General features: G+C 37.8%; 1 protein-coding gene across 2 annotated transcripts in view; it reads left to right on the forward strand.

Moving 5' to 3' along the window:
- MOB4 (MOB family member 4, phocein) overlaps window positions 1-8,432 on the forward strand; it is a 38,480-nt gene extending 30,048 nt beyond the window's left edge. For both annotated transcript variants that reach the window (XM_070580503.1, XM_070580501.1), the window contains 3 exons: window positions 4,150-4,229; window positions 5,536-5,647; window positions 5,775-8,432. In XM_070580503.1, coding sequence (XP_070436604.1) covers window positions 4,150-4,229; window positions 5,536-5,647; window positions 5,775-5,906 — 324 coding nt within the window. In that variant the 3' untranslated portion in view covers window positions 5,907-8,432. The remainder of the gene's footprint in view (window positions 1-4,149; window positions 4,230-5,535; window positions 5,648-5,774) is intronic.
- The last annotated feature ends 15,845 nt before the right edge of the window (window positions 8,433-24,277 follow it).

The following is a 24,277-nucleotide window of genomic DNA, read 5'->3' on the forward strand; positions in this document are numbered from 1 at the left end:
ATGTAAAATATCTCATTGAGAGGTAACTGAGCGGGGGGCCGGCCCAGTGGTGTAGTGGTTAAGTTCACACACTCTACTTCGGTGGCCTGGGGTTTGCAGGTTTGGGCCCTGGGCGCGGACCCACATACTGCTCATTGAGCCATGCTGCGGCAGTGTCCCACATATGAAATAGAGGAAGATTGGCATGGATGTTAGCTCAGGGACAGTCTTCCTCAAGCAAAAAGAGGAGGATTGGGAACAGATGTTAGCTCAGGCCCAATCTTCCTCACAAACAAGCAAACAAAAACAAACCTGGATATCTACATACAAAAGAATGAAGTTAGACCCCCCTCTCTCACACCATATACAAAAATTAGATCAAAATTGGGGCGACCTGGTGGCGTAGTGGTTAAGTTCATGTGCTCTGCTTTGGTGGCCCAGGGTTTGCAGGTTCAGACCCTGGGCACGGACCTGTGCACCTCTCGTCAAGCCATGCTGTGGTGACATCCCACATAGAAGAACTAGAAGGACTGACAACTAGGATATACAACTACGTACTGGGGCTTTGGGGAGGAAAAAACAAAAAGGAAGATTGGCAACAGATGTTAGCTCAGGGCCAATCTTCCTCACCAAAAGAAAAAAGCATAAGAAAAATTAGATTAACATGGATCAAAGACCTATATGTATCAGCTAAAATTATAAAACTCTTAGAAAAATACATAGGTATAAATCTTCATGACCTTGGACTAGGTGGTGATTTGTTAGATATGACACCAAAAGCACGAGCAATGGAAGAAAATATAGATAAATCAGATTTCATCAAAATTTAAAAAATTTTTTTGCTTCAAAAGACACTGTCAAGAAAGTGAAAAGACAACCCACAGAATGGGAGAAAATACTTTTGCAAATCATATGTCTGATAAGGTCTAGTATCCAGAATACATGAAGAACTATTACAACTCAACAATTAAAAGAAAACCCAAATAAAAATGAGCAAAGGATTTGAGTAGGCATTTCTCTAAAGAAGTTACACAGATGGCCAATAAACACATGAGAAGATGCTCAACATCATTAGTCATTAGGGAAATGCATATAAAAACCACGATGAGAATGGATAAACAAAATGTGGTATATACATACAATGGAATATTATTCAGCCTTAAATGGGAATGATATTCTGATCCATGCTGCAACATGGATGAACCTTGAGGACATGCTGAGTGAAATAAGTCAGATACAAAAGGACAGATATTGTATGATTCTACTTATGTGAAATATCTAGAAAAGGCAAAGTTATAGAGACAGCTAGATTAGAGGTTGCCAGGGAGTAGCGAGTGGAGGGCATGGGAAGTTATTGCTTAAGGGTTATAGAGTTTCTCTTTGGGATGATGAAAAACCTTTGGTTAGAAACAGGTAGTGGTGATGGTTGCACAACAGTGAATGTAGTTAAGGCCGCTGAATTGAACTTTAAAAATGGTTAAAATGGCAAATTTTATCTATTTTACCACAATTTTTTTAAATGGAAAAGAAAGAGACACCTCACAATGGCCTACACTTCACACAGTAGCATGACTAAAATATAAAAGACAGATAATAACAAGTGTTGGCCAGGATGTGCAGAACTCTCATACAGTGCTGGTGGCATTGTAAAATACTGTTGCCGCTTTGGAAAACAGTTTGGAAGTTCCTCAAAATAGTAAGCATAGAGTTACCATATGACTTAGTGATTCCACTCCCACGTTTCTACCCAAAAGAAATGAAAACATATGTCTGCACAAAACTTGTACACTAAAGCTTACAGTCACATTATTCATAATAGCCAAAAATGCAAACAGCCAAATTTCCATCAACTGATGAGTAAATAAACAAAATGTGGTATATGCATACAATGGAATATTAGTCAGCCATAGAAAAGAATGAAGGCTATAGAGCAAGAAACATATTTTACAGAATTTTGTATAAAAAACATTGTCTAGGGGCTGGCCTGGTGGTGCAGCAGTTAAGTTCACACGTTCTGCTTCTCAGCGGCCCAGGGTTCGCCAGTTTGGATCCCGGGTGTGGATGTGGCACTGCTTGGCAAAAGCCATGCTGTGGAGGCATCGCACGTATAAAGTAGAGGAAGATGGGCATGGATGTTAGCTCAGGGCTGGTCTTCCTCAGCAAAAAGAGGAGGATTGGCAGTAGTTTAGCTCAGGACTAATCTTCCTAAAAAAAAAAAATTGTCTAAAAATGTTTTGAATCAGGAAAAAAAGTCATGAGGTACTGATTCATGCTGCACTATGGATGAGCCTTGAAAACATGCTAAGTGACACAGAAGGCCACATGTTATTCCATTTTTAGGAAATATCCAGAATAGGCAAATTCATACAAGACAGAAAGTAGTTTAGTTGTTGCTTAGGGTAACAGGAGAGCATGAGAAGCGACTGCTAATTGGTACTGGATTTTCTTTTGGAATAATAAAAATGTTCTTGAATATAGTTATGATGGTTGCACAGTTTTGTGAATATACTGAAAACTATTGAATAGTACACTTGAAAAGAGAAATTTTGTGGTATGTGAATTATATCTTAATTTAAAAATACCCTAAAACTTTAATTTTTATATCAATTATATGTTGAAATGATCATTTTGGCTATGTAGAGTTAAATAAAATATATCACTACAGTTAATTTTACTTGTTTCTTTTTAGTTTCTTAATGTGGATACTAGAAAATTTAAAATTAAATGTATGGCTTGCATTATATTTCCGTTGGACAGTACTGATATAAAGGTTGTAAAACTGTCCCATGGTACACCCAAATGACCAATATGAGAAACAGTGATTTGGGATATTTGTTTTTGACCAGATGACCTGTAGTCATATATATGGAGAAAGATAATTTTTTCAATAAATACTGCTCATGGTACTGTTTTAGGCATTGAGTCCAATAACCATAAATTCCCATGGATATATAGTTAGAAAAATACTTTTTTTGTTGTTTAGATAATCTTTCTCTATTTGCCATGGCACTATGCTAAGCCACATTTAGTAGTTATTAATTTACATTTCTAAATACCACCTTCAATCTCAACTTGAAAAATACTCTAGTTACTGAGTAGAGCTGGAGTCCTTGATTCCTTTCTCTAGTTCATTTTTTCCTTCTAGTTCATTCCCTGGTTCATTCTCAATTCTCTTTACTTTGATGCTTCTCCCTGTCTGCCCTCAGATGAACTAAATGAGGAGAATAACTTTGCAGTTTTATTTTTTCTTTGATAATGATTTGCCATGAGACAGTAAGTGTCATTGTTTCTGATATGGAATAGGATAAGACAGGTTTATTAAAGTATAAAGAAACTTCAGATTTCATGTTAAATTTCAAAGGAGGTTCAAGGAGAAAATTCGTTAGAGAGCTGCTAGATTGGTAACAGTGCCAAGGACATAATAAGGGATGCTTTCTAGGATGCAAAGAGGCAGTGAGCCCTGGAGGTATTTGAGAAGAGGGAGGATTCTGGGCTACTTGGTAAAGTATAAATCGGAGTAGGAATCAGCACATCTGGGTGGTTTTCTGAGTCCTTCTTCCTAACTCTCTATCTTGATTAAGTCATTGACTATCAGTCAAGGGTCGTCCCTGCTGCTGCGCGCCGCTCTCCAGGGCTCCCTCTCATGCTTTAGAGTCGGGATGTGCACGCTCGCTTACTTGAATCTCCGTGATAGAATGAGCCTTCTCTTAGACGGCGTGCCTCAAGAGCAGACTTTCCTAAGTTGGGCTGCTTGTTTTTGAAGGATTCCTTATCCTTGCCTGCAGATTTTTAAGTTTGGGCAAGAAGCCTATGTGTATACTCTACAATCTAGCAACCTCAGTTTCCTCATTTGTGAAGTCAGAGGTTAGATTAGATAATGAGGGGTTCTTCCCAGCTCTGAAAGTTGTTTTCTTCTAGGTACGATGTTGAGAGTAAGAAGTTGGTAGACTGATTCATGTACCTTCTAGAAGCCTGATATTGCAGTTCATGGGGATAATAAAGTCTTATTTATTGACCTAAGATTGAATTTTACAATCATTCTGATATTGGAAAGGACTTTTTTCTTAGAATATGCTCAGGTTTTTGGAATAAGATGCCTATATAATAAATATGCCTAATCTAAGAAGTAGAGCTCTTTATCGATGCATTTTTATCTGCTTTCTTTTCTAGTGTCCTGCTATAGACTATACTAGACACACACTCGATGGTGCTGCATGCCTTCTGAATAGCAATAAATATTTTCCCAGCAGGTAAACAAAACTTAAACATGATGTTCAACTTTTTGGATTTAATTTAAAAGATTGATGTTTTTAAAAGTTAAACTAGGTTTCTGGTTAATGCATTGTATTCTTTATACTTTTTTTTTCTTTTTTCAGCTCTTGTATATTTGGCTTGTTCAATATTATTCAAGTTTTGAAATTAGGGTTGTGGTTAAACTAAAGGCAGCAGGACTTGGCTCCCAGAGTTCATAGGCCAGTTCAGTCAAGGGTCGTCCCTGCTGCTGCGCGCCACTGTCCAGGGCTCCCTCTCATGCTTTAGAGTCGGGATGTGCACGCGCTCGCTTACTTGAATCTCCGTGATAGAATCAGCCTGCTCTTAGACGGCGTGCCTCAAGAGCAGACTTTCCTAAGTTGGGCTGCTTGTTTTTGAAGGATTCCTTATCCTTGCCTGCAGATTTTTAAGATCTGGGAAGAAGCCTGTGCATACTTTAGTATATTATTGGAGAGGTTTGTGCCTGGTTTTCTCTTCTATTAAGGTATTTGTTACCAGGTGGATAGATTTGGAGATTTTTTCCCCCCAAATATCATTAACTTCAAAAAGCTTATATAAAATATGTAAAAAAATACTGGGTTTTGCCTTAGTTCCCTATATACATTTTTTTTTAAAAGACCATCAGAAATAAGCAATTTTTATTTCTCAAAAAAAAAAAAGAAGAATCAAGTTCTATAGAAGAAAATAATACTTCCTTTCGGTAGTTTTAATCATCTCTAGCGGACAGAGCATTAATGTTGTAAATGTATGTTTCAGTAAATTTTGATTTATCAGGGGGCTGGCCCCGTGGCCAAGTGGTTAAGTTCGCGCGCTCTGCTGCAGGCAGCCCAGTGTTTCGTTGGTTCGAATCCTGGGCGCGGACATGGCACTGCTCGTCAGACCACGCTGAGGCAGCATCCCACATGCCACAACTAGAGGAACCCACAACGAAGAATACACAACTATGTACTGGGGGGCTTTGGGGAGAAAAAGGAAAAAATAAAATCTTTAAAAAAAAAAAAAAAAAAAAAAAAAAATTTTGATTTATCAGGGATTCGTTTTAATTGCATTAAGCTTTAACAAAGTTTCAAAACCATAATACTGAATTTCTTAGGCCATGTGGCCCAGGAGTAAAGAACAGGCGTTCTAGTCCTGCCCTTGCTACTTACCAGCACTGTGACCTTGGACTGGCCACTTATTTTCCCTAGGCATCAGTTTCCACATTTGTAAATTGAGAAGATTGGGCTGTATTGTTCCTAAGATCTGTCCAGCTCTATGCATCTATGGTTTCTTTTCTATTTCTAGGGTTAGCATAAAGGAATCATCTGTAGCAAAACTAGGATCAGTATGCCGTAGGATTTACAGAATATTTTCACATGCTTACTTTCATCACCGGCAGATATTTGATGAATATGAAGTAAGTATATTTCACTCATTGTCCTGATACATTCTTATCAGAATGACAATGATATGTTGATACTATGTCTAGTTTTTTTGGTTTTGGATAGTAAATTAAAATAACGTTTTTTTCTTCCTCTCTACAGAATGAAACATTTTTGTGTCATCGGTTTACTAAATTTGTGATGAAATATAATTTGATGTCCAAGGATAACCTGATTGTACCAATTTTAGAAGAGGAAGTTCAGAATTCAGTTTCTGGGGAAAGTGAAGCATGATGGGAATCATATAGAAAAAATGTACTGATCACGTAACATTAATTATGTACTGTATATATATCATTTTAGACACATCAATCATGTATCCATATTATAGCTTCTTTGTTTAGTATAGGTTTTGTATGCTGAGTGTTGCCTTTTAAAATGGGGAAATACTTTTTAAGTTATTCATAAACTGTATATTCACCGGTGTGGCACTCATGGTTTTTAAATAAGATTAGTATTATCTGTTTATAATGCCTGTTAATAAAAGAATTTACAGTTTGGTAAAATTGCTGCTAAACAATCATTGGATCACAGTCCTCATCAAATAAACCCATCTGTAAAAAGATGAGTGAGCTTGAGGTTTCGCACAAACCATTTACTAAAGAAATAATAATGTTTTCTTTTGGTTTTACCCCTAAGTTTAGATATTCTAGAAAATTCTGTAGTACGTAGTTCAGTCTTAACTGTTAATTTTTCAGAAATGAGATAAAAATGTTTTAAAATTCTGTTTATAGTTTTTGATATACATATATGCTTATGTGTATATCCAAATATAAATGCATATGAAGCATTAGTAATACTGAAATAATTTTACTGTACTACATAAAGTATATTCTAGACCAGCATACCTGGAAAGGATTTACCTTTCTGCAACAGTGGACTGTTACATACAAGGTGATAAATAATAAGGCATGTAAATGATGTTCCCAGTGGAAACCTGCCCTGTCCTTCCCTTCTCCTCATTTTCCTTAACTCTTCCCCAGACTACATTAGCTGAGAAGCTTTTCACCAGACTGTGATGTAGTGGTGGCTTATACCTATTTATATTTATATTTGTATTGCTTACAGATTATACCTCATATTCACAATTACATTACACTACGGGAAAAATGTATTGGCGTAGGCTTTTGCTTGTCTTTGTCTTGCAAAATTGTTCTAACTACTTGGAAAACAGTCTTTAAAGTAGTTTGGCTCTCCCTGTTAGTAATATTAATCTTTTCATCTAACCATCTAAGCAGCATTTAAATAGAGTTGAAAAATATAGTGTAGTATTTATTTTACACCCCCTCCCATAAAGTTTGTTTAAATTATATGCACATGTGAGATTTTTTGCAATAATTCCCAGGTTCTGAGGATGTTGATTAATGGTCATACATTTTTTGGACTTTGTTATCATTTGGTGTCTTAAGAAGGATTCAACTGCAGATTTTACAATCTTAGAATCTACTGAATGGTATTTTTAACAGCACTGGAGGTCTTATTGCTAAACTGGTTGTAATGAGGCACTAAGATAGGGTAAAAAAATTGTACAGGTAGTGAAAAAATATTTAAATCCATCTCTTGAACAGAGTTAACAAACATGGAGAAATTCTTTTTCATTTAAAAGGGTTATTTTGAAATGAAGATGAAAATATATTCATCTTGATTTTTTTTCAAATTTGAGGAAATAATTTATGCAGTATCATTAGACAAGTATGTACAGCAAAACTGTGGGAAATAGTAGCATACTGAGAGCGTGTATATATATTTCTGCCTTTCCAAGCCTGCCAGTATATTTGGCTTTGAACACTGCTGTTCCAGCAGCCAGTCATTACTTTGCCCCAACTCGTGATTATCTTTTAAGAAGCTTTATGTTCACAGTGAAAGGAATGTTGACTTTAAAATTAGGCATTTATGTTAATGTCACTATAAACCAGTGAAAAAAGTAATTTTTACACAGACTTGCTGAATATTGAGAGACTAAACTACTAAGTTAATAAATTATATATAGCAAAGCAGCTGTTCTCCCTAGGCAGTGTCTCACAGTGGATTTCTGTTGCTTGACTGTTTTCTTAGTGAACATTTGAACTAAGGCAGTGGCTGGGATTGGTAATCTGGCTAAGAAACACATTTTGAATAACATGGTTTGGTGTTCATGGGGAAATAAATATGATTTTTTTCTTTCTCATGCCATCTTACCTGTACTGTGTGTTTGGAATTGATGATAAAAAAAAAATCCCCAAAAGAAAACGTTAGTTTGTAGTAGTCTTGCTTTTGTATTCGTATTGACATCTCATTGTACCATCAAGTTGGCTCACCATACTAAGACCTAAATGAAACAGTACTGTTTTTCCTTAATACTGTTTACAGAATTTTTAAAATATACATGTGTATACCTAAGTGGTATTAAAAAAAATTAAGGAGCTGGCAAACTATTGATTTCTAAAGTCAGCATTCTCAGAAGAGGAGAAGGGAAGACTCAGTTCTGTGCAAGAAGGAAGTTAGTCTCTACTTTTTGTTTGGATTATCCTATATAGATCCAAAAGTTAAAATTTTCTTTCTATAAAATTATTTTGAACATATAGTCAACTCACTCTTTTTCTCCTATCATATCTGGGAAAGTAGCTAACTTTTAATAATTTATGTTCTTGTAAATATAGTTTTTTTGTGTGTGTACATTTTCTTTGACTTGTATTAAATTTGCATTTCTAGAACAGTTTCTCAGTTAAATTCTTAATGAGTTAACATTTTTTTGATATCAGAATAAAATTTAAAATCCAAGATTGCATTCTTAGCAAGGACTGTGTTACAATTTTAAACATGTTTACCAACTGATGTGAAATTCATTGTAATAGAACTAGTTATTTTTTTCTGTGGGTACTTTGTCCTACTCTCTATATGATGACATCTTTTTACCTGAAGGCTCCCTGTAATTTTATTTGCACAGGTAAATTCTACATTTTATATACTTTACTTTTTGAATACTTCTTGAATGTGCTAGAGGTGTCTTGGTGTAGTTCTTCCATGCTGTGCAAATGTTTTAGTAAAAGTAGTTGACTTATTTCTTGAATGTAGCTAATTGTTAACTAAGGAGACACTAAGGATGTCTTAGTACTCATTTAGCAGTTTATTTGAGATGGTCAAAAAAATCCAAATGTTTTCTTTCTTTTTTTGTGAGGAAGATTGGCCCTGAGCTAACATCTGCTGCCAGTCTTTCTCATTTTGCTTGAAGAAGATTGTCACTGAGCTAACATCTTGTGCTAATCTTCCTCCATTTTGTATGGGGTGCCACCACAGTGTGGCCTGATGACCTGGCAGGTCCACACCCAGGATGCATTATTAGTGTAGGGTAGAATATAACAGTAGACAACCAGATAACTGTCAAGAGAATCCACTAGAGGGTTAGATTACTCATCTGAAAAATTTAATTAGGAGCCTCATTCCTAACATTTGGGGATGCATGGATATTTTATGTGGGCTGGGTATCTAATTTCAGTACTCCATTTGTTTGGTTTTTCTATTTACATTTTTTGTAGTACATAAAGCTTCATATCAAGTGTGGGAATCTAATGTAATTAAGCAAATACCATATTTGCAAAAGATAAATACACTTGACGTCCTGAACTTACATCCATGAAGCTAGTCTGTCAATTAAGTGTCTCATTGATTCTAGGATTAGCTACAGCACCAACATTCAAAATTAGTAAAATTCTCATTCATTTTCTTAATGAAATCAGCGTTTTATCCTGATCTGGATTTCTGCTCTAAACCACTTTGGGTAGACCTCATGAGCACCACCTGTATCTTATATAACAATTAGAAATTTTCATTTAAAAATTGTAGTTTGTTGTAGATTATAGGATTTTCTCTGTCCTTTTTTGGTGACGGTGTCAAAGGAACATTCTCATAGAATATGCTTTATGTAAAAGAATTTTGTACATCTCTGTATTTGCTTTTAACGTTTTTGTTTTTCCTTAGTGTCTAGAAGAAAATGTTAGTTTATTTTTTAAAAATGCTTTATACCTAGTTCTGAAAGTAAGAGGCTAAATCAAATGGATGGACAGGATTCTGTCCCTATATTTTCCCCTACTCCCCGTCAGAGGTAGACTGGGGGGAGTCAAAGGAGCGAGGGAACCCCAGAGATGAGGAAACAGTGGGTGTGGTCGTTACTGCACTAGCAAATGAGACACCCACTCCACCCAGTGCCGCTAATTCAGTAAAATCCTTTGACTTTTGAGGGTACACCTCTACTTAGCTGCCCTAAAAAATGTCATTGTGTTTTTAAAACCAAGTATGTATGTATAGAGAGAAATTTTTCTTGCCATGATTTGGGTAATATTTAAACCACTCTTAAAATATTTGGTGCTTTTGGTTTTTTAAATGTCATTTTACAAACAAATGCAGATCTTTGATTCTGATTGTTGTGATACCACATTAGTGACTGTATTAGTTTTCGATGTCTGCTGTAGTAAATTACCACAGACTTAGTGGCTTAAAACAATATGAATTTATTCTCTTCCAGTTCTTGAGGTCTGAAGCTCCATTTTACTGGGCTAAAATTAGGTTCCTGCTTCTCTCTAGAGGCTTGGGGGGAATCTGTTCCTTGCCTCTTTCAGCTGCTCGTGGCCGCATCATTCCAGTTGCTGCCTCCATCATCGCGGCCTTCTCCGGAGGGCTCTCTCCCTCTTGCCTCCCTCTTCTGAGGACACTGTGATGACATCACTGGGCCCACCTGCAGAATCCAGGATCATTTCCACATCTCAAGATCCTCAATCACATGCGCAAAGTCCCTTTGCCGTATAAAGTAACACTCGCAGGCTCTGGGCATTGGGAAGTGGACGTCTTAGGGGCCTCTTTATTCAGCCCGCCATGGCAATCCTCTCAAATTCACAGTATTAATCTCAAGAAGTTCTCCAGACTACAGACTTAATTTTTACTCTGAAAGTGATACTTTTTATTTCTTGCATCTTATCTATTTATGTCTCCCAATCATACATACTTAGTTCAAGTCTTGGAAAAAGTTGAACTTGAGATCATTTTCTGCAGATTACTATATCCTCTTTGTACTGATCCAGCTAAGTTCTTGGTGTGATCTTTTAGTTAATACATAGAACTGATCATTCTGTGGTTCAGAGACCTTGCTTACCAGTTTGTGCAAGAACACACTAGGAGAGATGGAAGAAAATGAGGTGGAGACATGTTTTTCAAGCCTCCTGCATCAAAAAGCAAAGGGAGAGTTTAAAACTAGAGATTCCTGGGCTGCACCTTTGGAAACTGATTTAACTGATTGAGAAGGGGAGGGCCTGAATCTGGGTTTTAAAAGCTTCCCGGGTGATTGTGATGTGCTGCAGTTGGAAACCATCGGGAAATGTAGGAGCTGAGGTGGAAGTTACTCTTCTTTCAAATCACTAAGTAGTCATTGTAGCTGTTCTTTTCTCTGGGGGAGATCACTCTGACAGTAGCAAAAACGCTCACCTGTCAGGTAAGGTCCTAGGGGAGGGAGTGAGTTTGGGCACGCCATCTGCCGCTCCCAGGGGTGCAGAGGAGGGTGAAGGCTGCGTGGGGCAAAATGGGGCAGGAGGCCCCTCAGCTCGGCCTCTGCCTCGTTCTAGCTTTGTCGCCACAGTTGGCAAGTCATCCTGTTTGTTTTTAAGTGTGGGGGAACCTATTTGAGGCTGTTGCATCCCACAATTTGATGGAATTCAAAAGCCTTTTATAATGAGGCTAAAACTATTTATGAGGACCTTTATGGCACTGTGGGCAACCCTTTTGTATTTTGGTTTGGTTTGATTGAGGAAAATCAGGTAAATTCTAACAGGTCTGTAATGTTTTGGTTGCTTACAAATGAAAATACTGCCGTTGCAGAATTTCCAAGTGCAGCTCGCATGGATGTGGGTGTGTATAGAGGAAATCGTGTTTAGTTTTTCTTTTCTGAAGAAGCGAATATGCCCCATGCCTGCTGGTCAGGAATCTTTAGGGCACTTAGGGATAGTAATTTTTGCCATCAGGTTTGTGCAGTCTTGTTTAGCGTATTCGAGACTGAGGAGCATATTTATCTGCGGGCAGTACAAATATTGAATCACCACCTTGAATCACTTGGGTTTGCTTTATTTTGAGGCCCGAATCTAAAGCAAGAGTTGGCAACCTTTTCTTAGCACAACTAAAAGGGCTCCATTGTACTGGTATTATTTAGCAAATCCCAAGGAAAAGATAAGAAAAATCTATTTAGAGCTAGAAAAGGAAGTTTAGGGATCATTGAGCTGAGACTCCCTCTTCTTGTCCTTTTGTTTTTCTGATTTAAAAACAAAAAATCCCACCAACAAACCGAGGCCGCAGAAATTAAATGATTATCCAGAATTCCCACAGATAGTGCAGATTTGGGCCTCAAATCCCCAAACTGTGTGGAAGTTAATTAATGTGGAAGAGATGAAGAAACAAGAAAAGTTCATCTGATGGGCTTTAGGATTCCCCTCCCCTCCCATATGGCTTCTCAGTAGCACCAGTGCTATGAAGATGCGCCATCAGGTAATCTCTTAAAACACTCAAGTTAAATTGCATTTTAGGTGGGATTTTCTAGGTGAGCCTAAAGGTGCTTCTTGGGGCCAGAGCTTAACATTGTAGTCATTATCTGAGTCTCTGGGAGTAGGTTAGACTTTGGGAGTTGTGTGAAATCTTTTGATCTAGTGGAGTATTTGGAATATCAGTGTGTACACTAAACACACACTGATAGGGCTGTTCGGGAACTTGCAAAACCCCTGATTTATTTCTAGGGCGTATCTTAATCACTTTTGTGATTTTGGCTGATTATAAACAGCCCCTTCTGCTTACAATTCTAAATTAAAAATAGGCCAGTCATCAACTCGCTAAAATCCCATTTGCCTTTAGCTCTCACTAACTAATTTACAAGTGTGCCAAAAGCTTCATAATGTACCCATTCTTCCCCAGGGCTTCCTATACACCCAAGCACTAACCTGATGGATTTCTCAAGTTGGAGTCAACTTGAGTTGGATGGATTTCTCCAGTACGTGAGTCACAATTGCACATTGCAGTTGTTGTCACTTGGCCTTAGCCTTCTCTGTTTATGCATCAAGGGATTTAATATAAAATACAAAATTTCAAATCGTCACCCTGTAAAAATTCAGTCTGTGATACTCTAGATCCAGTTGAGTGAAGAAATTGAGAAATTGTAAGCTATTAATACAGATGACATGATATTTCATGGACAGTTTCTCTTAAAAGAAGCCTTTCTCCTGATAAGAATACATTTGCATCTGTCTACTTAGGTAAGTGAATGAAGCATTTTAAGGACTGCATTTATGATCTTGGAAGTAAATTAGAAAATAAACTTTAGATAACTGCTATGTAAACAGCACAGCTTTATGGAGGCTAGAAATGAGACTACTGGAGAAGAAAGAAAATGTGATGTTTGTGACTTTAAAAAGAGAGGAATAGGGGGCCGGCCCCGTGGCTGAGTGGTTAAGTTCGCGTGCTCCGCTTTGGTGGCCCAGGGTTTCGCCGGTTTGAATTCTGGGTGCGGACATGGCACCACTCATCAAGCCATGCTGAGGCAGCATCCCACATGCCACAACTGGAAGGACCCACAACTGAAAATACACAACTATGTACCAGGGCTTTGGGGAGAAAAAGGAAAAATTTTTAAAAATCTAAAAAAAAAAGGAATAAGTTATGGAAAAATGCATCTTTGACTATAGATTTTCAATTTCTCCCTAAGTAAATTTGGAATATCTTAACAATTGATAGTTTTTCAATTCTGCATTTTAATGTTACTTTGTGAAATTGTCTCCATAAAGTTAAAAAATTTCACTGAGTAACATACAAGTTGTATAATATAATAATGGCTTATATTAATGTCTTTTAGCTAGTTAGAGATAAAGATGCTATAAGTCTTGGTAACAACCTCTATTAAAACATCCTTTTTGCTTATTCACAGTAATAATTTTTTCTAAGCTGTATTCACAACCTATCCATTTAGCAATCAATGAAGATTTTCTTTTGGTGCTGTATTTATTTATAGTTATTTTGTACATCTGAACATAGTTAAATGTGTTAATACAACAGGATTTAAAATAACGGGCGATGCTTTGGGGGAATTAGCAGAAGAGAGATTTTTCGAGCATTACTTGCAGAGGGGAAATGTAGTGTGGTGCATGGCAAAGTGAGCTTGTTAGTTGTTAGTGAGGTGATTATGGGTGGAATGAATGGGCGTTGCTATTTCTGAATAAGACGCCAACTTTTAGGGCAAGGGTAGTGACTAAGTCCTCATTATCTTAATTAAATACCAGTATCCAGATATAGAGCAATCATTGTGGGAAGAAGCTATCAGGACAGAGTGGAAAGGTCAGATTTAGCAGGTAATAGCAAGTAGAATGTGACCTATTGATTGGTGTCACGTTTCTGGCGTGTTAGGAGAGGCCACAGTCTGTGAAGTGAGGTGTTAAGTGTCAGAAGGAGGGCCTCTTGAGTGTGGTTTCTCGTGATTGTCTCGTGATTGTTTCTTGTGATTGTCAAGGGCCTCCACATCCAGGGAATCTTTTCTTCTGCCACTCCTCAGACTCCATTCATTTGCAAGATTCAAGGACTCACCAGTACTCTGGAGCTCATTGTATCCTCACTCAGAAATGAAAATCATTACTCAGGTAGAATCAGAATGGAGTGTGGAAAGGGACCATGATGGAAATGTAGTGATGGCGAAAGGGAGGCCAGTGGAGAGTGACAAGTAGGAGTAGATTTCTCTGGATGCAGATGTTCTCTCGACCTGCGGGAGAGCAATGTTTCTTCCTTGTGAGTTCCCTATTGCCTACTCTCTCCCATGCTTGTGACACCCTGTATCGACTGATAAGGACCCATCTGTGCCGCCCAGTCTCAGGTCCTGACGGCCATCTGCTGCTCTGCGCCGCCTGAGATCCTCTGCCCTGAGCCTCCCAAGGCCTTAAAATCAGACCATTTTAAGGTCTTCGTAGGCACCATATTCCACCCTACACAAGACCAAATATATTAACATGTAGCCCATTTCACATGAAATATAATTTTATATTTAAAAAATATAAATTTGAACAGCTTTTTGTCACTCATTTTAAGAATCGGGCTCTCCGGTGGTCACTTAGTTTACAACTGGCAATAGTTTCTCATCAATCATCACACATTCTCTGGAATTCCTTTGAATTGAAAAAAGCTAATCTACAAATTATTTTAAAAATTAATGACATTTTTATGAATATGAAAGGAAATAATGTTTTTTAGCTATTTAATACTTCAGTTCTGCAATTTTCATATTTTAGAGCCAACGTATTTTTTTAACAGATCTTAAAACTTTTTTGAGATCCCTGAAGAGTTCATAGGTCTCATGTTTAAAATAATCAGCTTATAATTTTATAATACAAACACATGCTATTATTAGAAATATTATTTATCAAATATCATTTGCTCAGGAAAACCAACCCTGACCTTGAATATATGAAGTCCATCTGTTATATGCTCGCCTAGCAAACTTTGCTTCTTGTAAGAGTGTTTCCATCAAATACAATTACCTAATTATTTCTATTATTATTTGTCTGCTATCGTTTTCCTCTGCCGGCCTATTGATTCCGTAAGGGCAAGACTGTGGCTGCTCTCTAGCCCCTGGCAGGGCATCTGACCAGGAGCCAATAAGTATTTGTTGAGTGAAAGAATAGATGAGAGCGTGAAACTGAATCCTCTCACGGGGATTCTGCCCAGGAGAGGGGCTTCATGCTGACGGGGGCCTGAGCGCTGAAAACTAAAAAGCATCCTTAAAATACTCTCTCCTCCCACCTCCGACTTTTATTAAGAATCTCTGCCTTTACCAGCATGTCTCTGTAGTGACAGCAGCATGGTCTTCTGCAGACATGATTTGTTCTTGGCTGCTTAGCATCTGGTCTTGGGTCTCTGTCTCTTCCGGAAATCCTGTGAACTACCTAATATGCTTGGCAAAGCAGTGATGAATCTTTTTATCAACCACATAGAAATATATTTAGATGTGGATATTATATTCAAATTTTAAAGATGCCCTGTATTTATTCTGGAGTGTCCCCGGACGTAATCTTATTCACCACACTAAAAAGAACTTCTGTGCAAACTTAAAACTAGATCTTTTAAAAAAAAATAATGGTTTCAATTTATTGAGCACCTAACTAGGTGTCAGGAGCTGTGGTAAATTCATTCCCACATTATCCCACTTAAGCCTCACACAATTTAATTTGTTACCATCTGCATTTTACATATGAGTAAACAGCTTCAAAGTCACTGTTTAACGTCTGCAGGAACAAGTAGCAAGGCCAGGATGTGAACTCAGGCCTGGCTCCAAATGTCAGCCTTCTCCTTTCTGCTGTGCTACCACATATGTTTCTGAGCATTGCCGCTGCCCATCTTTGGAAAACCCCTTTAATTCTTGTAAGAGTAGGACCGTGTTAGGCAGCATGTATTGCAATGGAGTGGCTTAAGCAAGTAAGGTTTTGCTTTTCTTTGTAACAGGCCCAGAGGTCAGCAGTCCTGGGTTAGTGCAGCAGCTGCAGGGGCTGCTTCTGTCTTTCCATCCCATCATCCCTGGGCATGGCCTCCATCTTTAAGGCTGTCTCACAGTTACGCTCCGGGCTCCACTCACTGGCCAACGTTGGGTATCGTCAATTTTTTTAAGACTCTCCTAACTCAATGAGAAAAAAAATTCTTTTGTTGTTTGTTTTGCAGTTTTTTATTAGTAAGTTGAAATCTTGTCATGCTTATTGGTAGTTTATGTTTCTTCTTAAAGAAACTACCTAGTTGTGTCATTTGTAGTTTTTTTCTACTTGGCTGTTCCTCTGTTTTTTATTAACTTCTCTTAGTGTCTTAGAATAGCCCTTTGTCTCTCCTTTGATTGTTTCTTGATTCCAGTTTCTGTTTACCTTTTGATGTTGTTAACGGAGAGTTTTTCTCTGTGCAAGTTTTAAATATTTAGTCTTAGTGTTTACACACTCCTTTCTTTATGGTTTCTGGGTTTTAAATTATGCTCTAAATATTTGTTCGTGTATTATTTCAGTATTTTTACAGTTTTGTTTTTTACATTTAAATCTTTAATTCATCGGGAAGACACTTTGGGATAAGGAATGAATCTCATTCATTTTAACTTGGGTCTGTGGCAATAGCTCTTTACATGAAGAGGTGGGAAGATAGAGAGAAATATACATAGAATGTCAGATTGCAGCTCTACCGTCAAACTGGAAGTTTAAAAAAAAATGGAATTCTAACTAATACTTCTGGAGGGGGTTAAAAAAGGAGAAAAATCTTGAGACACATGGTTTCCCAGAACAAATTTAAAAAGATGACATGTGGTTAAGGAACTAATGTTTACAGAAAAAATATTGAAATGTTAAAACCCACTTTTCGTATGTGTGGTATAAATATTAAGCTATACCTCTAGTCTGGGAAAGAAAAAGGAAATGTAAATATCCGTATTTGGTGTGTTTCAGTTTTATATTAATTACTGAAATTAAAAGATGTGCTGTTCTCTTGCTTCAAGAAATAAAAAGTCATTTTACTAACCACATCTATTACAGTGATGGCAGTGGTTCTCTTTTTGAAACTTTAATATGTTAAAAACTCTGTCCCTGAGGATTAGTATGCCCATTAAGACACAAAGGGGATTAAACGTGTATTTCGTAGTTTGTGTAACCAACAAAAGAAATTCTTACATTAGGCGGCTTGGTCTTAGATTTCCCAGATGTCCATTTGGGTGGCGGTTGGCCAGCCCAAACCAGGAAGCCAGGTATCCTATGGGCTCAGGGACAGCAGTGAATGACTGGCAGGCCCAATGATCACTGACTGAAGCTTGTATGATTGATTCAAACTTTCCATGCAGACAAGTATTCTAATTCCCCTAGCTGTTTATTTAGTGATTCCATTTTTGATGAGAAAAATAAGAATAACTCAATTTCCATTTCTTATTGGTTTGCTTCATTGACCTTTCATGCCTTAGTGCACCCTCTGAAACTTCTTTTTCAGCAATTGGTATAACGTTTTGCAGGAAAATGACTCAATAGTTGGAAGAAGTAGAAAAAAATTGTTCTCATATTACTAGAAGTTATTTTCCACAACAAAATATGGCAGCTATTGTATCTGTGTAGTCCTCAGTATAGTCCCATGAAATCAATACTGTTACTATCCCCATGTTACAGATAAAGAAAGTAAATCTCAGAGAGATTAAGCAGCTTGTTCAAGATCACACAGCTGGCAAAGAGTAGATGCACTGAAGACAAGGACATCTGGCCTATCACCACCTCTGTTCTCTAAAGTATGTTCCTAGGTGGTGATCTACTTTCTAATTTGTTCCTATAGCTGCTTTTCTATTTCCTAAATGTGGGCTTCCTGTCATTCTTTTTCTTTTACTGCTAGGGAATGACCAATCACATTGTCTTTCTTGAATTTCTTCCTGATTAATCAAAAGTGTTGAGTAGTTTTTCCAATAATTGTCTTGCAATCCTGGCAATCTCACTGTGGCCTGATGGTTTATGAGGCAGCTGGAAGGATTAGACATGAAAGCAGCTTTCTGAGTTCAGGTCTCTGTCAACACTGATTTGTAGACAGTTTGGTAGCAGTGAGGAAAGATCTGGTAGATTAATCAGTACTTTGTATTATCCATTGGATTCCCTTTGTAGTTTGAATGATTCCTAATTAAATGCCGGGAATAGAGAAGGAGAAAGGCAATTTTAAGAAGCAATGCTGAGGAGTGATGTCAGCATGATGGAGGAGTGAGTTTTTCCCTTTGTCTCTCCTCTCTAAGTTACAACTAAACAGAGACAGTTGTTAACCAAGAAGATTCCCTACACAGCGCAGTAGGATGCCTGAGAGATCCATGCAGTCATACATCTGAAAGTTGGTGGAATGGATCCCTGGCAAGCAGTGAAACTAGGTGAGCAGACCCTTTCCCCTCCCCAGTGGCAGCAATCCTCCCAGTCGTTGCAGGTCCTTGCATAGAGGCTGGCATGACTGTAAGAGGAGGCAGGGGCAGCCTGGCCTGTCAGTGAATGCTTTCAGAGTGGTAGCCAGGCTCATGGGAACACCCACCATGCTGTGGTGGCCCCACCCATGGGAACACCACCCTGCTGAGTGGCGGCAACTCAGCCTCTGCAAAGGAGCCCCGCCCACCAACCACAGTAACTCAGCCAGTCCCCTGCCCAACACAGTGTTCCCACCTGCACAAGAGTGACCCACTGGTGGACCATAGAGGCCCCACCTGCACATGCAGGTGTGACCCACCAGTGGCTGTAGCCAGTGTGCAGGTGCAGAGCAGCTCTACTGGCACAACTTCCAGCAGGCAGGGTGGGATCAGAAAACACAGCTCCTGCCCCCTGGCACCCCAGCAGTGGCAGATGGGATCTGCAACCTGATACTACCACAAATGTACTGGCAAAGAGTCAATTCATCAAACATCATGAACTATGGTAACACTTCAGAGCATAAGGAAAATGATAAGTCTCCAGAAACCAATCCTGAAGTCACAGAAGTTTACAATCTAAATGACAGGGAATTCAAAATAGTTGTCAGAAAGAAACTCAACGAGTTACAAGAAAACTCAGGGGTCAGCTCAGTGGTGTAGTGGTTAAGTTCATGCCTTCCACTTTGGCAGTCCAGGGTTTATAGGTTTGGATCCTGGGTGTGGACCTAGCACTGCTTGTCAAGCCATGCTGTGGTGGCATCCCACATAAAATAGAGGAAGATTGGCATGGATGTTAGTTTAGCAACAATGTTCCTCAAGCAAAAAAAGGAAGATTGGGGGCCAGCCCAGTGGCATGGCGGTTAAGTGCGCACATTCCACTTTGGTGGCCTGGGGTCCGCCGGTTTGGATCCTGGGTGCGGACATGGCACCACTCATCAAGCCATGCTGTGGCAGGCATCCCACATATAAAGTGGAGGAAGATAGGCACGGATGTTAGCTCAGGGCTAGTCTTCCTCAAATAAAAAAGAGGAAGATTGGCAATAGATGTTATCTCAGGGCCAATCTTCCTCACAAAAACCAGACAAACAAAAAAGAAAACTCAGACAGTTCAATGAGCTCAGGAATAAAATTAATGAGCAGAAGGAATACTTCACCAAAGAGATTAAAGCTCTGAAAATAGCCAAACAGAAATTCTGGATATGAAGAACACATTTAATGAGATAAAGATAATCTAGAAACTGTAAAAAAAGGTCTGAAATTATGGAGGACAGAATTAGTGAATTCGGGGGCAGAAATATAGAAATGCTTCAGGTGGAGAAGGAGAGGAAACTAAGACTTTTTAAAAAATGAAGAAATTGTTTGAGAAATATCTGGCTCAGTTAGGAAAAGCAATATAAGGATATAGGTATTCCAGAGGGAGAAGAGAGGGAGAAAGGAGCAGAGAGCTTGTTCAAGGAATTAATAGCTGAGAACTTCCCAAACCTGGGGAAGGAACTGGACTTACAAACATGAAGCCAACAGAACTCCTAATTACAATCAATGCAAAAAGACCTCCAAGGCATGTAATAGTAAAACTGGCAAAAGTCAATGACAAAGAAAAAATATTAAGGTCAGCCAGTTAGAAGAAAATAATCTGTAGGGGAACCCCTGTTGCCTGACAGGGCTTTCAGTGGATTTCTTACAGGCTAGGAGAGAATGGAATGATATATTCAAAATACTGAAAGTCAAAAAATTCCTTCTGAGAATACTCTATCCAGTGAAAATATCCTTCAGATACAATGGAAAAATAAAAGATTTCCCAGATAAACAAAAGCTCAAGGAGTTCATTGCCACTAGACCTGCCTTACAAGAAATGTTGAAAGGAGCCCTCTCATCTGAAACTAAAAAGCGAAGGTGTACAAAACCTTGAGCAAGGAGATAAAGGAACAGATAGAATCAGAAAATTGAAGTTCTATATCAGAAAAGGTTAATAAACAATTATAAAAGATAAAGGGAGGGAAAGCATAAAAAATATCTATAAACACTTCAATTTAATCACATACTTGCAACACATAAAAGAGCAATTTGTGAAAAGAATAACTCAAAAGGGGAAGAGGAATGGGATGGATCTTGCTTAGGCTAATGGAGATAAGAGGCTATCAGAAAATGGACTGTCTCATCTATGAGATCTTTTAGACAAACCTCATGGTAACCTCTAAACAAAAAATCAGAGCAGAGACACAAATCATAAGTAAAGAGAAAACTGAGAAAACCATCACAGAAAACCACCAAACTGAAACAGCAGTCAGAAATACAAGGGGAAAGAAACAATGGAAATATAGAACAACTGGAAAATGAGAAATAAAGAGGCAGTACTAAGCCCTCATATATCAATAACCACTCTAAATGTAAATGGACTGAACTTGCCAATCAAAAGACACAGAGTGGCTAAATGGATTAAAAAACAAGACCCAACAATATGCTGCCTCCAGGAAACACATCTCAGCTCTAATGACAAACATAGGCTGAGAGCGGAAGGATGGAAGACAATACTCTAAGCAAATGGCAAGTGAAAGAAAACAGGTGTTGCCATACTTATATCAGACAAAGCAGACTTCAAGATAAAAAGATAACGAAACACAAAGGGGGTAGTATATAATGATGAAAGGGACATTCCATCAAGAGGACATAACACTTATGAATATATATGCACTTAACACAAGAGCACCAAAGTATATAAAGCAACTACTAACAGACCTAAAAGGAGATATTAACAGCAATACAATAATAATAGGGAACCTCAACATTCCCACTTATGTCATTGGATAGATCATCCAGAGAGAAAGTCAACAAGGAAACAGCCTTAAATGAAATACTAGACCAGATGGATTTAATAGATATATATAGAACATTCCATCCCCAAACAGCAGAATGCACATTCTCAAGTGCACATGGAACATTCTCAAAGATAGACCCTATGTTTGGAAACAAGGGAAGCCTCAATAAATTAAAGAAGATTGAAATAATATCAAGCACCTTTTCTGAGCACAATGCTATGAAACTAGAAATCAACTACAAGAAAAACGCTGGGAAAGTCACAAAGATATGGAGACTAAACAACATGCTATTGAACAACCATTGAATCATTGAAGAAGTCAAAGGAGAAATCAAAAAATACCTGGAGACAAATGAAAAATGAAAGCACAACATACCAACTATTATGAGATGCAGCAAAAGTGGTACTAAGAGGGAAATTTATAGTAATACAGGCCCACATCAACAAACAAAAAATAAGTTATCTTAAACTACACCCAACAGAACTAGAAAAAGATGAACAAATAAAGCCCAAAGTCAGCAGAAGAATGGAAATAATAAAAGTTGCAGCAGAAATAAATGAAATAGAGACTAAAAAAACAGTAGAAAAGATCAATGAAACTAAGAGCTGATTCTTTGAGAAGATAAACAAAATTGACAAACTCTTAACCAGACTCACTAAGAAAAAAGAGAGAAGCCTCAAATAAATAAAATAAAAAATGTAAGAGGAGAAATTACAACAGATATGGCAGAAATACAGAGGATTATAAGAGAATTCAATGAAAAACTATATGCCAACAAATTGAATAACCTAGAAGAAATGGATAAATTCCTAGACTCATACAACCTCCCAAAACTGAATCAAGAAGAAATAGAGAATCTGAATAGACCAATCACAAGTAAAGAGACTGAAATAGTAATCAACAACCTCCCAAAAAATGAAAATCCAGGACCAGATGTCTTCCCTGGAGAATTCTACCAAACAGTTAAAGAAGATTTAATACCTATCCTTTTCAAACTATTCCAAAAAACTGAAGAAGACAGAACATTTCCCAATTCATTCTATGAGGCCAACATCACCCTGATCCCAAAACCAGACAAGGAGAACACAAAGAAGGAAAATTACAGGCCAGTATCGCTGATGAACATAGATGCAAAAGTCCTCAACAAAATATTGTCAAATTGCATACAGCAATACATTAAAAGGATTATATGCCATGATTAAGTTGGATTTATACCAGGGATGGACATATGGTCCAACATCCGCAAATCAATCAATGTGATATACTACATTAAAATGAGAAATAAAAATCACATGATCATCTCAATAGAAGCAGAGAAAGCATTTGACAAGATCCAACATCCATTTGTGATAAAAACTCTCAAGAAAATGGGTGGAGAAGGAAAGTACCTCAACGTAATAAAGGCCATATATGACAAACCCATAGCCAACATCATACTCAATGCGGAAAAACTGAAAGCCATCCCTCTGAGAACAGGAACAAGAAAAGGGTGCCCACTCTCACCACTCCTATTCAACATAGTACTGGAGGTTTTAGCCAGAACAATTAGGCAAGAAAAATAAAAGTTATCAAAGTTGAAAAGGAAGAAGTAATACTCTCACTGTTTGGAGATGACATCATTTTATATGTAGAAAACCCTGAAGAATCCACCAGAAAACTAATAGAAATAACTACGGCAAAATTGCAGGGTACAAAATCACTTACAAAAATCAATTGCATTTCTATACACTGATAACAAACTAGCAGAAAGAGAACTCAAGAATACAATCCCATTTACAACCACAATGAAAAGAATAACATATCTAGAAATAAACTTAACCAAGGAGGTGAAAGACCTCTACACTGAAAACTATAAGGCATTATCGAAAGAAATCAAAGAAGATATAAAAGAATGGGAAGATATTCATGCTTATGGATTGGAAGAATAAACGTAGTTAAGATGTCCATGTACCTAAAGCAATCTACAGATTCAGTGCAATCCCAATCAGAATCTCAATGACATTCTTCATGGAAATAGAACAAAGAATCCTAAAATTTATATGGAACAACAAAAGACCCCAAGTAGCTAAAGCAATCCTGAGAAAAAAGACAAAGCTGAAGGCATCACACTCCCTGTTTTCAAAATATACTGCAAAGCTATAGTAACCAAAACAGCACGGTACTGGTACACAAACAGACACACAGATCAATGGAACAGAACTGAAAGCCCAGAAATAAAACCCACAACTATGGACAGTTAGTCTTTGACAACGGAGCCAAGAACATGTAACGTAGAAAGGAAAGTCTCTTCAATAAATGGTGTTGGGAAAACTGGACAGCCACATGCAAAAGAATGAAAGTAGACCATTATCTTACACCATACACAAAGTGGATTGAAGACTTGAATGTAACACCTGAAACCATAAAACTCCTAGAAGAACACATAAGCAATACACTATTTGACATCAGTCTTAGAAGCATGTTTTGAATACTATGTCTACTCAGGCAAGGGAAACAAAAGAAAAAAAAAATGATGGGACTACATCACCCTAAAGAGCCCATATATCTGATATGGGGTTAATTTCCAAAATATATTAATAACTCATACAACTCAACAACAAAAAAACAAACAACCCAATCAAAAAATGGGCAGAGGATATGAACAGACATTTTTCCAAAGAAGATATACAGATGGCCAACAGACACATGAAAATACGTTCAACATCACTAATTATTAGGGAAATGCAAATCAAAACTGCAATGAGAAGCTGGTCCTGTGGCCGAGTGGTTAAGTTCGTGCCCTCCACTGTGGCAGCCCAGGGTTTCACTGGTTCGGATCCTGGGCGTGGACATGGCACCGCTCATCAGGCCACATTGAGGTGATG

The sequence above is a fragment of the Equus przewalskii genome, chromosome 17 (assembly GCF_037783145.1).
Source record: "Equus przewalskii isolate Varuska chromosome 17, EquPr2, whole genome shotgun sequence".
NCBI lineage: Eukaryota > Metazoa > Chordata > Mammalia > Perissodactyla > Equidae > Equus > Equus przewalskii.